At 39.5% G+C, this 16,123-nt stretch overlaps 1 protein-coding gene across 2 annotated transcripts in view; it reads left to right on the top strand.

Annotated features, from left to right (window-relative positions):
- The window catches only part of SDAD1 (SDA1 domain containing 1), a 34,262-nt gene that overhangs the window by 4,590 nt on the left and 13,549 nt on the right, over positions 1 to 16,123 (top strand). For both annotated transcript variants that reach the window (XM_003129088.4, XM_005666768.3), the window contains exons 4-12: positions 3,921 to 4,031; positions 5,507 to 5,578; positions 5,649 to 5,749; positions 7,839 to 7,896; positions 8,651 to 8,725; positions 10,311 to 10,412; positions 11,627 to 11,696; positions 12,663 to 12,766; positions 14,208 to 14,265. In XM_003129088.4, the coding sequence (XP_003129136.1) occupies positions 3,921 to 4,031; positions 5,507 to 5,578; positions 5,649 to 5,749; positions 7,839 to 7,896; positions 8,651 to 8,725; positions 10,311 to 10,412; positions 11,627 to 11,696; positions 12,663 to 12,766; positions 14,208 to 14,265 (751 nt within the window). The remainder of the gene's footprint in view (positions 1 to 3,920; positions 4,032 to 5,506; positions 5,579 to 5,648; positions 5,750 to 7,838; positions 7,897 to 8,650; positions 8,726 to 10,310; positions 10,413 to 11,626; positions 11,697 to 12,662; positions 12,767 to 14,207; positions 14,266 to 16,123) is intronic.

Below are 16,123 nucleotides of genomic sequence, written 5' to 3'. Positions count from 1 at the left end.
CACCTGTTCCTTAAAATCTTTCTCTAGCTTCTCATTTCTACGTAAAGTAAAACTCAGACTTATTAACTTAGCCTATAAGTCCCTACATGATTAGCTTCCTGCCTGTGTTTTTGACCTCATCTCCTTTTCTGCCACACTCCTCTCTCTGATCTCGCTATTCTGCCAGCAAACTGACCCTGCCGGGATGCTCTTTTCCTTCTTTTGATTGATGGTGCCTTCTGCTCATTCAAATCTCATATGCACAAATAATCCTAGTTACAACTTAAGAGTTTTTATAAAGCTTAATGTGTACATTTATCCATTAAGTAGCCATTGGAGCATTTAAACATTGTCACCTTAGTGGCAGAGTGTCACCCCCTCCACCAGGCCAGTGCTCCAGTTTCACCTGCTTGTAGGAAATGTTGGCTGCTAATAAAGCTGCCCTTTCTCTGGAGCACTATCTTCAGCTGAATGGGAGCCCTAGCATGTGGGAGGTGGCCCTCCCGGCCCACTGGTGGTACCTGACCAGCCCAGAGATTCAAGAGCCCAAGCCCTTCCTACAAGGTGGGTCCAACTGTCTTTTGCAATTTATACTCCAGGTTTTCTCCATGATCAGACTAAAGCTAGTCTTCAGCCAAGGACATATCCTTGCTCAGCTTTTCTCTGTCTTAACCTGCTTCCTTTATTTCCCTTATAGAAGAGAGCATATCATGGACAAACCACTGTAATGAATTCGATTGTTGTTTTTTTTGTTTTTTGTTTTTGTCTTTTCAGGGCTGAACCCAAGGCATATGGAAGTTCACAGGCTAGGGGTCAAATCGGAGCTATAGCTGCTGGCCTATAGCACAGCCACAGCAACATGAAATCTGAGCTGTGTCTGCGACCTATGCCACAGCTCATGGCAGTGCTGGATCCTTAACCCATGAATGAGGCCAGGGATTGAACCCATGTTCCCATGGATACTAGTCAGGTTCATTACTGCAGAGCCACAGTGGGAACTCCCATACATCAGCTTTTCAAACACCTTTACAGCTGGTAAAACTTAGACAAATATTATGATCACAAAACATACTAATATCCAGAGTTCCCGTCATGTCTCAGTGGTTAACGAATCCGACTAGGAACCATGAGGTTGCTGGTTTGATCCCTGGCCTTGCTCAGTGGGTAAAGATCCGGCGTTGCTGTGAGCTGTGGTGTAGGTCGCAGACGTGGCTCGGATCCCGAGTTGCTGTGGCTCTGGCGTAGGCCAGTGGCTACAGCTCCCATTAGACCCTCGCCTGGGAACCTCCATATGCTGCAGGAGCAGCCCAAGAGATGGCAAAAGACAAAAAACAAAACAAAACAAAAAAACATGCTAATATCCTATGCTAAAATTACAGAAATGCTGTCTCTAGATTCAGGCTTGTTTCTTATTCTTACATTTTCCCAGGCTTTCTGTGATTCTTCTATTTTATACTTCTCTAGGATTTTATTAATTTGATTAGCTCCCCCTTCCCCCAAAGAATATAATCTCAAATAAGCCAAGGTTTGGAATCTCTGAGTAAATCTTTTGGGACCTGGGACCTTAGGCAGCACAGCCTAAGAGGCTTCAGACTTGAACCGTTACAGAAGCCTTTTCTTTTTTTTTTTTTTTTTTGTCTTTTTGCCTTTTTAGGGCTGCTGCCGCGCATATGGAGGTTCCCAGGCTAGGGGTTGAATGGAAGCTGTAGCCACTGGCCTACGCCAGAGCCACAGCAACTTGGGATCCGAGCCGCGTCTGCGACCTACACCACAGCTCATGGCAACGCTGGATCCTTAACCCACTGAGCAAAGCCAGGGATCGAACCCGCAACCTCATGATTCCTAGTCTGATCCGTTAACCACTGAGCCACGACAGGAACTCCAACAGAAGACTTTTAACAATGTCATAGGACTTTTCAAGTCCTTGTGGGCCGTACAGATTTGAGGTTTTGAGTGTAGAGACTTAGTGTCTTTCTAAGTAATTAGGTTTTCTTTAAGTTTTGTGTGGCTAACAATACCCAACCACACTGGTCTGCAGGCATTGTTAAATAAATATATGTATGTGTTTGTTTCTCTATAGTGTTTTATGATGATTGGGGGGGGGGTTGCTTTTTTTTTTTTTTTTAAGGGCCTAACCTTCGGCATATGGAAGTTCCAAGGTTGGGGATCTAATTGGAGCTATAGCTGCTGGCCTACACCACGGACACAGCAACACAAGATCAGCAACACAGGATCCGAGGAGCGTCTGTGACCTACACCACAGCTCATGGCAACGCCGAACCGTTAACCCACTAAGCAAGGCCAGGGATCAAACCTGTGTCCTCTTGGATGCTAGTCGGATTTGTTACCACTGAGCCACAAAGGGAACTCCCAGATTAAGTAGATTCTTAAGAACAGTTAGGAGATTTCTTTTGCTAGGAAACAGGATTGAATCTGTGTAATTAGCATTCCTCTTTAGAGGAATCATTTAGAACACAGTTGTGGAGCCACTTTTTAATTAGCTATTGTGATAATTACCAATCCTTAACAACCACTAGTCTTCCTTCCTTCCTGGAATATTTACTATTTTTCCAGTACTTACTGAATCATTCCCCAATTTTTGTTTATTCATTCCTATTTACATAGATGTGAATGGACTATATTTCTTGCAGAAGTGGCACAATACCCATTTATATTAATATTTACTTAATAAAATCAATGAAACAAAATTTGAATGTTTCTCTAACATTGTAATTACCAGAGTTCCCATTGTGGCACATCGGAAATGAATTGGACTAGGAACCATGAGGTTGCAGGTTTGATCCCTGGCCTCACTCAGTGTGTTAAGGATCCCGTGTTGCCATGAGCTGTGATGTAGGTCACAGATGCTGCTTGGATCCACGATACTGTGGCTGTGGTGTGGCCAGCAGCTATAGCTCCGATTTGATCCCTAGCCTGGGAATTTCAGTATGTCGCAGGTGCAGCCCTAAAAAAAAAAAAAAAAAAAAGAGCAAAAAAAATTGTAACTACCTTTTATGTACTTTTTAAAAATCAATTTCTTTTTTTCTTTTTACAGCTGCACCTGTGGCATATGGAAGTTCCTATAGCATGTGAAAGTTCCCAGGTCAGGGGTCAAATCGGAGCTGCAGCTGGGGGCTATGCCACAGCCACAGCAATACCAGATTTGAACAACACCTGTAAGCTACAGCACAGCTTGTGGCAACACTGGATCCTTAACCCACTGAGCAAGGCCAGGGATCAAAATTGGTTGGGTCCTTAAACTGCTTGTCGCCACCTAGCCAGTCCTTTTCGCAATGCTCCTGATTTGTTTGAAAGCATCCTTGCATTCTGGCAAAAATAGCTCTAAACCCTTTCTTACTATATTTCCTTCCCTAAGACTTGAAATCAACTATTCTTCAAAGGCTACTTATTCCATGCAATGGAGAATAGTATTAGAGGCCAAAATTTAAGAGGCGGGTACTCATGAAGCAAGAGTGCTATACCTGCTGTCCGACCATTCTTATTAGTAATAATACTTCAAAGAAGGCCTTGTAAGCTCACAAATTCAGGTTGATTGTTCCAGTTTAGTGTGTTATGTTATTGTTACCCACCTTTCTTATCTCTGTGGATTCTCTGATCTCTAGGGTTTTATGACATGTTGGCACATCCTTGACCTCTGTATAAAGGAGCCCTCCCTCAGTCACTACATATCAATCACATTACCCTGTTTTACTGCCTTTGTATCTGAGATACACCTGTCTACATGCTTACTTGCTTGTCTGTTCCCTCCTCTGTGCCACCCCCAGCATAAGGTCCATGAGGGCAGGCCTGTCTGTTCTGTTCCGATGCCTTGAATAGTCCTTAGTTAATAGAAGACATTAAGCACTTTTGGGATATACTTGCTCCATTTTCTCATCTTACTTTATCATCATCTTATAGTATGTTTTCTTTTCTTTCCCGAGACATTTTGCAAAGCTTTGATCTTGCTGAGGAATAAGAATCTCATCAATCCATCAAGTTTGCTAGAACTCTTCTTTGAACTTCTACGTTGCCACGATAAGCTCCTGCGCAAGGTAAAAACCAAAATTGCTTTTTTCCCCCCATCTCATTCTTCCTTGAAGTGACATAAAACTTGTAGAGTTTGGAGTCTTGATGCTCTATATTATTGGGTACAGTTAAGAATAATTTTTATAGGAGAAAACATCGACCATTGTGTGCTTGCAATATGATGGTAATCGCTAACAGTTATTATCGAGTGTTTCATTTTTGTCAGGTTACCATTCTCAGAGCATTTTATTGGTTCCTCACAAAGCACTCTAAGATAGAGAAGATGATAATGATAGTGATGATGATGCTTATTTTATAGATTAAAAAGGCACAGAGAGGAGTGTGCTCCTGAGTCACAGATTTTGAATAGCGAGGCAGGAACATAAACCCAGCAGTCTGGCTCCAGAACCCAAGCCCTTTTCTTCTGCACTGTACCGACTAGCTAAATCAGAGCATAGACTGGGCACTTGTGGCTATAACTTCTCCCACCATCTCCCCACCAAAACTAACTTTTTGTTATTAATATTTCCTTATGACTTTGTGTTTGCTTATATATAAGTAAGACCAGAAGCTGAAAGTTTATGAAAGAATTCTAAGAAAGAGAAACTAACATTTACATTCATTCATTAACTTAATTATGAGACTACAACCATTTAATCTTGGCAGTTGTACTTCTTGGTCTAACTCGTGGAATAAAAGTGGTTCGGGGTACCAATGATATATGTATAAGTCCCAGCATTGTCTCACATGCAGCTAGAGCTCAATAAATGGAATGACTTTCCTTTAGAAAAAAAAGAAAGAGCTGTAATTCACATACAATTGATCCATTGTAAGCTTACAATTCAGTATTTTTTAGTATATTCACAGAGTTTTGCAACCATCGCCACTGTCAATTTTAGAACAGAAAACCACATTCCCATTAGCAGTTACCTTCCATCACACATCTGTCCAAGCCCTAGGCAATCACCAATGTACTTTTGGTCTCTATAAATTTGCCTCTTTGGGATATTTCATGTAAATGGAATCATATAATATGTGACTGCGTATTGTGACCAGCTTCTTTCACTTAGCATAATGTTTTCAGGGTTCATCTGTGTTGTAGCCTGTGTCAGTACTTCATTTCTTTTTGTGGCCAAATATATTCTATTGTCTGGTTGTAGCACAGTTTTTTATTCACTCATCAACTAATGGGGTTTGGATTGTTTTCATTTTCTGGCTGTTATGAATAATGCTGCTATAAGTATTCGTGTGAACTTTGGTTGGAAATGTATTTTCTCTTGATTATCTGAGTGGAATTGTTAAGTTTTTCTAATTCCACTTTTCACCTTTTGAGGGTAACTTTCCTTTTGCTTTAACTGGTTTTGGTTTACTTGTTTTTGGTCTCTTTTTTGATAGAATGAAAAGTGAGTAAAATTAAAGCCTCCTGTACATTTGTACTTTTCTTCAAATTAAGCAAGGTTAGAAATGTTGGTTAATGTGTATATGTTTTTCTTTTCCTCAGACTTTGTATACTCACATTGTGACTGATATCAAAAATATAAATGCAAAACACAAGAACAATAAAGTGAATATAGTAAGTACCCTTTTCTTTTCCATATTGGCAGCATTTTAACATCAGTATATTAAGTCTTCTTTTTCATCAGGTTTTACAGAATTTCATGTATACCATGTTAAGAGACAGCAATGCAACTGCAGCCAAGATATCTTTAGATGTGATGATTGAACTCTACAGAAGAAATATCTGGTAATAGATACGCACTTGCCTCTTGAGAAATCATCTTTTATTCATTTGTAATTACCACAGAATATATGCACTAATATTTTTTTAAGTTTGTTTATTAAATTGATAGAAATGAGCTCATGCACTATGTATTTTCAGAGGCTTGCTTCTTTTCTCTCTCTCTCTCTCTTTTTTTTTTTTTTTTTTTTTTTTTTGTCTTTTTAGGGCCGCACCCATGGCATATGGAAGTTCCTAGGCTAGGGGTCAAACTGGAGTTTCAGCTGCTGGCCTACACCACAGCCACGGCAACGTGGGATCCTAGCCACATCTGTCACCTACACCACAGCTCATGGCAACGCCAGATCCTTAACCCACTGGGTGAGGCCAGGAATCGAACCTGCATCCTCATGGATACTAGTCAGATTTATTTCCACTGAGCCACGATGAGAATTGCCACAAATATTTTCTTGGTCTTGCGCTATTGCTGCTATAGATTAAGTTGAAAGTAAAATACAGGAGTTCCCATCGTGGCTCAGTGGTTAGTGAATCCAACTAGGAACCATGAGGTTGCGGGTTCGATCCCTGCCCTTGCTCAGTGGGTTAAGGATCTGGCATTGCCGTGAGCTGTAGTGTAAGTTGCAGATACGGCTCAGATCCCACGTTGCTGTGGCTCTGGTATGGGCCGGCGGCTACAGCTCCGATTAGACCCCTAGCCTGGGAACCTCCATATGCTGCGGGAGCGACCCAAGAAATGACAAAGACACCAAAAAAAAAAAAAAAAAGAAGAAAGTAAAATACAGAGGCAATCCAAATAATAGCATTGGCTACCGTTTCTTGAGCACCTGTACTATGCCTTACCTTGTTCAACCTTCGGAACAGTGTAATGGAGCTCAGCTGGGATCATCCCCATCTTATAAGTAATGAAACCTATTCCTAGTAAAAGGCAAAGTTGAAATTCAAACCCAGATCTGTCTGACTCTGAAATCCAAGTTCTTTCTACCCTGCCTCTCTGAAGATTTTCAAATCATTTTATCCTCTGTACACAAATTAGTCGTTTCATAAACTTTTACTTGGTGGTGCAGTGCCCCCAACTCATGTCTTTTGCTTTGCTTTTTCACTATTTTTTTTTTTAACATGAAAGTAATATTTGTTGCAGGAGAAAATTTGGAGAAATCTGAAAGTTTTTTTTAAATTAGTGAAAGCTCCACTACCTAAAGATAATCACAGTTAATGTTCTATGACATTTCCTTGCATTTTCAGTGTGCATTTTAAAATATGATTGGGGAGTTCCTGTCGTGGCACAGCAGAACGAATCTACTAGGAACCATGAGATTGCAGGTCAATCCCTGGCCTCGCTCAGTGGGTTAAGGATCTAGCGTTGCCATGAGCTGTGGTGTAGGTTGCGGAGGCAGCTCAGATCTGGCGTTGCTGTGGATCTGGCGTAGGCCAGTAGCTGTAGCTCTGATTAGATCCCTAGCCTAGGAGCCTCCATATGCCATGGGTGCGGCCCTGAAAAGACAAAAGACAAAAAAAAATAAATAAAATATGGTTGGAATTTTGCTATATTGTAGTTTTTATTCTTTTTTCCCCCTCAGTTGTCTTTTTTTTTTTTAAGGGCACATGGAAGTTCCCAGGCTAGCGGTCAAATTGGAGCTGTAGCTGCTGGTCTACGCCACAGCCACAGCAACGTGTGCTGTGAGCCACATCTGCCACCTACACCACAGCTTATGGCAACACCGGATCCATAACCCACTGAGCAAGGCCAGGAATCGAACCCATATCCTCATGGATAGTAGTTGGGTTCATTACCACTGACCCACAATGGGAACTCCTCCGCCCAATAATCTTGAGTAGGATGGTATGTCATTAAAATTCTTCAAAAAATCCATCTTAATGGCGGCATGATTTTCTGACACAAGACCGGACTAAAATTGAATTACGTGTTTACCTGTAGTTGACTATTTAGCAACCTGTAGCTTTTAGAAATACTATAAACTATGAATTGTAACATGTTAGAAGTATTTATGATATTGTATGTTTTGTGCTATTGTCTATGCTATCAAAAACAGTAGAATAAAAATTTACATGAAAACACTCAACTGTCTTCCCCTAGGAATGATGCCAAAACTGTCAATGTGATCACAACAGCATGTTTCTCTAAGGTCACCAAGGTGAGCGCCTCTAAGACTGCTTGGCTCTCCTGTGAGTGGTCTGCTTTCCCACTAGAGGGCGAGGATGGCTGTGCCAGGAAGAAGTGGTGTGTGAACACGCACACCATCTTTGGCTTAGGTTGCTTCCCTGGTTTATCTGTGCTTTAGCGGAATCAAACAAAATTAAATGAGTTTTTAAAATACTTTGTATTAAACTATAGCCTTAGAATTTATTTTATGTTTTCCCTTGTAATTCTTGACTGTTCTTTTATCAAGCGCAAGTGCAGGACATGTTTAGACTTTCTGTTAGAAGGGCTGTAATATCACTTTTCACTTGGGGGACATAGAAGTTCTTGACTGTCTACTTGAAAGATAACTATGGGGTTCCCATTGTGGCTCAGCAGTAACAAATCCAACTAGTATCCCTGAGGACGCAGGTTTGATCCCTGTCTTCATTCAGTGGGTTAAGGATCTGGTGCGTTGCTGTGAGCTGTGGTGTAGGCCAGCAGCTGCAGCTCTGATTTGACTCCTAGCCTGGGAACCTCCATATGCTGCAGGTACAGCCCTAAAAAGACAAGAGTAAATAAATAAATAAATAAATAAATAATGAAAGATAATAACCATGAAGAGCTTAGCTAAGAAAATGAGCCTAAATCACACCACTCTTGGTTTTTTTCCTTCAGCTCCTAGTTCATATGTATCAATACAGGCAAAAGTATTTATTCTTTGTTGTAAGCTGGAATGAGTAATTGATTTTGTTTGAACTGGTCTTCAGATATTAGTTGCTGCTTTGACATTCTTCCTTGGGAAAGACGAAGAGGAGAAACAGGGCAGTGACTCAGAATCTGAGGTTAGTTTAACCACAGATGCTTCTGAACTTTACAGTTTATCAGATTTTATTATTGGGTTCTCAATAGAGATTATAAAATCCATGACTACTCAAATTAGAAAGAAACTTAGATGCTACCTTCATCCATTATTGTGTTCTGCCATGCAGGGATTTTGTTCTATTTAGCATTTATCACTTATATTCAGTAAGATTAGTTAAATAATAAAGCTTAGATTCATTCAGCCTTGTTCTTAGTGCTAAAGCTATACCTATCTCTCACTGTATAACCTTAGAATAAAAATTATTGCCAGCATTTTTTGAGGCAGAGTGTCAATGTCATGGAAGTTTAGAGTAGAGGCAGGGAGAATAGTATAGCATCTTTAAAAGGAGAAATCAAAGTTTAAGATATCATGAAATTTCCTTTATTAAAAAATATTTTTTTGGGAGTTCCCATTGTGATGCAGCGGAAACAAATCCGACTAGTAGCCATGAGGTTGCGGGTTCACTCCCTGGCCTCGCTCTGTGGGTTAAGGATCTGGTGTTGCCATGAGCTGTTGTGTAAGTCGCAGACATGGCTTGGAATCCCATGTTGCTGTGGCTGTGGCGTAGGCCGGCGGCTACAGCTCCGATTAGACCCCTAGCCTGGGAACCTCCATATGCCGTGGGTGCAGTCTTTAAAAATAAAGTATTTTATTAATAAAATTATTTGTTTTATGAATAAGATTATTTTCTTAATATTTTATTTTTAAAATTAAAAAGTTATTTTAGTTTAGTAGTTTATTAACACAATTATTGTATTTATTAATATTAATTTCATTAATAGTTTTTTATTTTTATTTTTTATTTTATTGATACTTTTATTAAGATTTAAAAATTCTAAAAAAAGCTCCCTTCTCACTTGCTATCACTAGCATTTTGATAATACTGGAATATAGAATAACAACTTTTAAGTTGTTTTAAGTTGTTATTACTTTATTAAATGATTTACAAATAATACATTCTTACTGTAAAAAAATTCAGATACTACAGATAAAATAAAAATTTTCTTGTCCTTTTCTTATTTCTACTTCCCAGTTTCTTCCTTATAGATAACCATTTTGTTTCCCACGTGTTTATATATGATGTGTGCATATATTGTCTTACATGTGTAGTAGTGTTTTAAAATAGATATAAATAATGTACGATTTTGCAGCCTGCTTTCTTTGTGGTGACATATATAGATATACCAGTGCATTTAGATATTCTTTTAGTGCCTATAGATCTGCCTCATTCTTTTAACATCTATATAATATTTCAGAATATGAATGTACTATAATTTAAGCATTTCCCTATTGATAAATAGTTATTTACAGTTTTTTTCAAATAAAAAATTTGCATTCTTCCTCTATTATACTTCAATAAAAACTAAAAGCAAAATATAAAAGCAGAACTCAGTGCTGCAGTGAAAATCTTTGTATTTATGTGCCTGTTCATGCACGTGGGTGAGTATTTTTTTTAATAGCTGCATGCAAACAGTGTAAGTACAAAGAAGTGATTGAAAGAATTACTCTTTGCTTCCATGCAGATTTTCCTTGTATACAGTTTTACAAAGTAGTTTCTTCTTCAGGATGACACACCAACAGCAAGAGACCTGCTGGTGCAGTATGCCACAGGGAAGAAAAGCTCCAAAAACAAGAAGAAGTTAGAAAAGGCTATGAAAGTGCTCAAGGTGAGACTTGTACCTGGAATATGAAGTAGAGATCATTAGAATGCAGAATATGTGGTCCTTAGGGAAAGCTTTTAAGAATTTAAAATAAAATAGCATTTTTGAAAGACTTAGAAATGTGTGATGAAGTTTAAGCACTAATTTTTAAAATTTTATTTTTATTAGAGTATAGTTGATTTACAGTGTTGTGTCAATTTCTGCTGAACAGCGTAGTGACCCAAAAGATACATTCTTTTTTCTCATAGTGTCTTCCATCATGTTCTATTCCAGGAGACTGGATATAGTTCCCTATGCTGTACAGTAGGACCCCATTGCTCACCCATTCCAAATGTAATAGTTTGCATCCACCAATGCCAAACTCCCAGTCCATCCCACTTCCTCCTCTCCCTCTTGGCAACCACAAGTCTGTTCTCTATGTCTGTCTATTAATGTTTTGTAGATAAGTTCATTTGTGCCATGTTCTAGATTCCACATATAAGCAATATCATATAGCATTTTCTTTCTGACTTCACTTAGTATGAGAATCTCTAGTAGCATCCATATTGCTGCAAATGGCATTATTTTGTTCTTTTTTATGGCTGAGTAGTATTCTAAGCACTAATTTTCTTGGTGAATAAATGTTCTCAGCTCTACCAAAACTGTGACTTGAATAAATTAATTGATGAATTTTTAACTTGTTTTGATCAGAATATCTTCTCAGAAGAGTATACAAATGAAGTACATTTTTTATATTTTGCAATGATTATTTGAAGGTAATTTGGCCTTTTGTGTTTTGGTGTGGGGGGGTTCCTTTCTTTCTTTTTTTCGTTTTTGGCTGCCCCTAGGCATGTGGAGTTCCTGGGCCAGGGATCAGATCGGCAACGGCAATGCTGGATCCTTTAATCCACTGTGCCGGACTGGGGATTAAACCTGCATCCTTGTGCTGCAGAGATGCTGCCTGTCCTGTTGCACCACAGTGGGAACTCCAGCCCTGGTGTATTTCGTAATGTTTGTATTTCTCTTTAGGTCTCACAGGTGATAATAGCTGAAACTTTCCCAAGATTTAATCTTAGAGACAAAAAACACCTTTAGTTCTGTTGAAAGAAAGTTTTTTGAAACAAAATTTTTTTTTCTTTTTAGATAGTATGGCAGCCTTGATAACAGCCTTTTGCAGTTAATTCCATGGGCTTCATCACTGTAATCCAGAATATTAATGTTTTCCTCTCACTTTCTTTCAGAAACAAAAGAAGAAGAAAAAACCAGAAGTGTTCAACTTTTCAGCGATTCATTTGATTCATGATCCCCAAGGTACTGTAATTATGACCTTCCAAGTTCCTTGTTGGCTTTATCTGCCTATTTAGCTTGCTACCTTCAAGACTACCAGGGAATATAAAATCCCCTGCACTTAATAAACAATCAGTAAATGCTTAGTTGTTACTAGTTAGTTGCAGCCTAGAGACTTACGTGTTAAAGCAGTGATTTTCACTCCACAGCAAAACTAAAAAAAAAAAAAAAAACAAAGGAGGAACCACTCTCTTTGCAGTTCATGTCTTTAATTATACTATAATGGTAGGACATCATACTTGACCAAATGAACTGGTTTGTGGAAACCAAAAGTTTGGGAAACCTTGTTCTAGAACACCACTTCTCAAACTTGAGTTTGAGAAGCACATTGAAATCACTTAGGAAATTTATAAAACTCTGCTGGTACTTGGGTCCTATTATCCCTGCGACCGCTTAGTTTAGTGTGGGGTATGGCTGGGCACTGGCTATATTAAGTTAGATTATATTAATTTGAATGTTCTCGGTATTCTAATTTGCTGACTCCTCTAAGTCAGTGTTTGTCAAAGTTTAAGGCACATACAAATTACCTTTGGATCCTGTTAAAGTACAGATTCTGATTCCGTAGGTCTGGGGTGGGGCCTGCAGTTTAGTATTTCTAATATGTTATTGGGCGGGCAGCTGCTGGTGATCTGCAGACCACGTTTTGAGAAGCAAGGCCCTAAGGAATGTTAGCGGAGCATCTGTCAAACAGTTATCAAGATGTTGATGCTAAAAACCTTGGGAATTCTTCAGGCCTACCTTTGAGCACCATTGAAGGCGTATTCAGCTGTGTGTAAGGCTTGTCACCTGCTGTCATGCTGCTGTTTTTACCACCCTGGTTCAGCAGGGTGATTTCAGGCACAGCTATTTCTGAGTCAGTGATCACTCTACCTTTGGATAATACTGTACAGACCATGGGCCCATATATTTTTCTGATATTCTCCTTCCCAGATTTTGCAGAAAAGCTACTGAAGCAGCTAGAGAGTTCTAAGGAGAGGTTTGAGGTGAAGATGATGCTCATGAACCTCATCTCCAGATTGGTGGGAATTCACGAGGTTGGAATTACATTATGTTTATCTTGGTAAACTTACAAGTAGAATTATCCTTGGTAAGAAGAAAGCCACTGGGATAGAGCAGTGCTTAATTTTATCCTCCCAAACCCTTTAAACCCATACAGTTTATGAAAGAAGAAAATCTTGTCGCTCTGAAAAGAGCTGCTTTTATCACTCTGCTTTCTTATCACTAAGTATGGAAGTTAAATTATAGATATATTCAGTTTATGGACAGGATGTTCTACTCTATTTAACTTAGTTTCATGTGTGTATTTTTCTCAGCCAAGATAGCCTATATATTTTTATCAGCTACTACTGCATTTTGCATTTTGCCCCTTCACAGCTTTCCTGACTTCCAGCCCACTCTAGTAGGAGATTGTCAGTTTTGCACAGCTAAATTCTTTGGTTATCCATTTTATATTAAATTAGATTGCAAGAGCGCCTTAGATGTTGCTGAATAAATTGCTTTTTCTCCATGGGCTGCATTTCTAAAGCAAGATTGCCAGGTCAGTTCTTGTTACATGTGTGCAGTAATCTCAAGTCACACCTGAATTTGAGCTCAATAGAAAAGCAAAAGTGATTCACAATTGAAGCATAGTTTGATGGAAATGACACTGGAGTTTCACACGTGACTACAGTTGAGCATCTGTCTTTATAGTGAACCCTTGTCTTCTCTTTTAATTATCTGGCCCTGGTTTTGCTCTGTGGCCAAAATAGGATTAAAAAAAAATTTGTTCTCACAGGATGAACTTTGAAAAAGACTAGGCTGTCTCCATAGTTTCTCCTCTTGAAGTTAAGATTATAATTGCTTGGGTAACCGGATCCTTGTCACCTTTATTTAGGTCGACTCCAGAGTGTGTGTTTTCTGTCTAAAATATGGAGCCCAGAGTAACTCCTCCAGTGTGGTTGGACTGGTATCCAGGAATAAAACCAGAATTGTGGGGGTTTTGGTGATAAAATTACACTAGGTGCTATTTAGATTTGGATTACTATATCTTTGGAGATTAAAAAGTTGGTTCTGCAGCTCTACCAGTTTAAAAGTAGAAGAATGTTGCACTTTTTTTTTAGCATATAGTTGGTTTACATTGTTGTGTTAGTTTCATATGTGCAGCAAAGTTATTCATAACATATACTTTTTTCATCTTCTTTTCCATTATTGGTTATTATAAGATATAAGAACGTTATATTTTGATTGCCTTTCCCCCCTGGTTTATTCTGCATCCACTTTCTTCTTCTTTGGCATGATGAGGATAGCAACGTAGCCTTCCTTTCCTTGGTTAGGACATCACATTGAATCATCCTGGGGCTTGAATGCTTGAGAAAAAAAAAAGTAAAAAATGATTCCCAGTTAGTTGAGCTCAGTAATACAGTTGCATTATGGGGAAATGAAACTCTATAGCTTAGCTATATAAATATTAAAAACCAGTGCCTCTTCTTCCCACAGCTTTTTCTCTTCAACTTCTATCCCTTTGTGCAGAGATTTCTGCAGCCCCACCAAAGAGGTAAGCTTCCCACTTGCCACGTTCCTTTGGTAGCCTTGGAGTTAGAATAACCATTCAGAGTCTTATTCTGTAATTATTAGCAAGAGTTAGGAGTAAAGTGTGTTCTGTTTCAAAAACAAGGAGAGAGAGTAGTTCCTTCATGGGTCAGTGAGTTAAGAATCCAGCATTGTCACTGCTATGGCTCTGGTTACAGCTGTGTCATGGGTTTGATCCTTGGCCCGGAAATTCTACATGCTGCCAGCACAGCCAAAAAAAAGAACAAAGACCAAGGAGAGAAACCTTTATGTTTTCTTTCCAGATTCTGTCATGAGGTAATTATTCTGCTCATCAGCTTTAAGAAACAATTATTTTTTGGGGAAAAAAACACCAAAACAAAAAACTGAGTTCTCAAAGCAAGTTTTGTTTGTTTGCTTTTTGTTTTCTTTTTATGGCCACACCTGCAGCAAATGGAAGTTCCCGGGCTGGGGGTTGAATCAGAGTCACAGCTGAGGCCTGCGCCACAGCAACAACAGATCCAGGCTGTATCTGTGACCATAGCTTGTGGCAGTCCCGATCCTTAACCCACTGAGCGAGGCCAGGGTTCAAACCCGCATGCTTGTGGATGCTAGTCGGGTTCTTAACCTGATGAGCCACAACAGGAACTCCAGCAAGTGTTTTAATACCATAAATATTCATGTGGAAAATTCTAAAAAATAATTTTGACCTTTTACTGTAACTTTAAAACAGATACCAGGAGTTCCTGTCGTGGCACAGTGGTTAATGAATCCGCCTAGGAACCATGAGGTTGAGGGTTCGATCCCTGCCCTTGCTCAGTGGGTCAGGGTTCCGGCGTTGCCGTGAGCTGTGGTGTAGGTCGCAGATGCCGCTCGGATCCTGCGTTGCTGTGGCTCCGGCGTAGGCTGGCAGCTGCAGCTCCGATTCGACCCCTAGCCCGGGAACCTCCATATGCCGCGGGAGCAGCCCAAGAAATGGCAAAAAGACAAAAAAAAAAAAAGACATAAAATAAAATGAGAATAAGAATAATAAAACAGATACCAGGATTTTATCTTACTGCTCTCATTGCCCTCATTTCTATTCTTAATTAAAAACAACATAAAAAAAAAAAAAAAAAAAAAGGTGTTCCCGTTGTGGCTCAGTGGTTAATGAATCTGACTAGGAACCATGAAGTTGCGGGTTCGAACCCTGGCCTCGCTCAGTGGGTTAAGGATCCAGTGTTGCCATGAGCTGTGGTGTAGGTTGCAGACGTGGCTCGGATCCAGTGTTGCTGTGGCTGTGGTGTAGGCCAGCAGCAATAGCTCTGATTAGACCCCTTCCCTGGAAACCTCCATATGCTGAGGGAGCAGCCCTAGAAAAGGCAAAAAGACAAAAAAAAAAAAAAAAAATGACATCAAAGTGGGAAAGAAGAGATGGTGGTTTTTGCCTTTGGACTTGAACCAAAGTAGGAAGAACATTTATTGAACATCTGACATGAGCCAAGCACCGTGCTAAGTGCTCTATATACATCATCTCATTTAATCCTCACTTCAGTCTTGTGAGGTGCGGAGAGAAAATAAAAGGCCAAAGTCACTCAGCCAATAAACGGCAAGTTAGGCTTTTCTTCACTTTTTTCATTTGCCAGAGGCCTTATTCTTTATATATACTACCCCTTTGGAGGGAGAGTGTGTTTATATAGGTATGTTTGTGTTTATTCATTTATTTCATGATTCCTAGCTGAGTACTGCCTTAGACATGGGTGACCATAAAGTGACGTCCTTACCTGCATAGAGCTTACATTCTAGAGAGGGGTCCACACTATAGCCGGGTGAAGATAAGTTTTTTGAGGAAGAAAGAAGCAGGTAAGGGCAATAGAGAGTTCCGA

The sequence above is a fragment of the Sus scrofa genome, chromosome 8 (genome assembly GCF_000003025.6).
Source record: "Sus scrofa isolate TJ Tabasco breed Duroc chromosome 8, Sscrofa11.1, whole genome shotgun sequence".
NCBI classification, from domain to species: domain Eukaryota; kingdom Metazoa; phylum Chordata; class Mammalia; order Artiodactyla; family Suidae; genus Sus; species Sus scrofa.
This window is presented reverse-complemented; position numbering and strand designations above follow the sequence as displayed.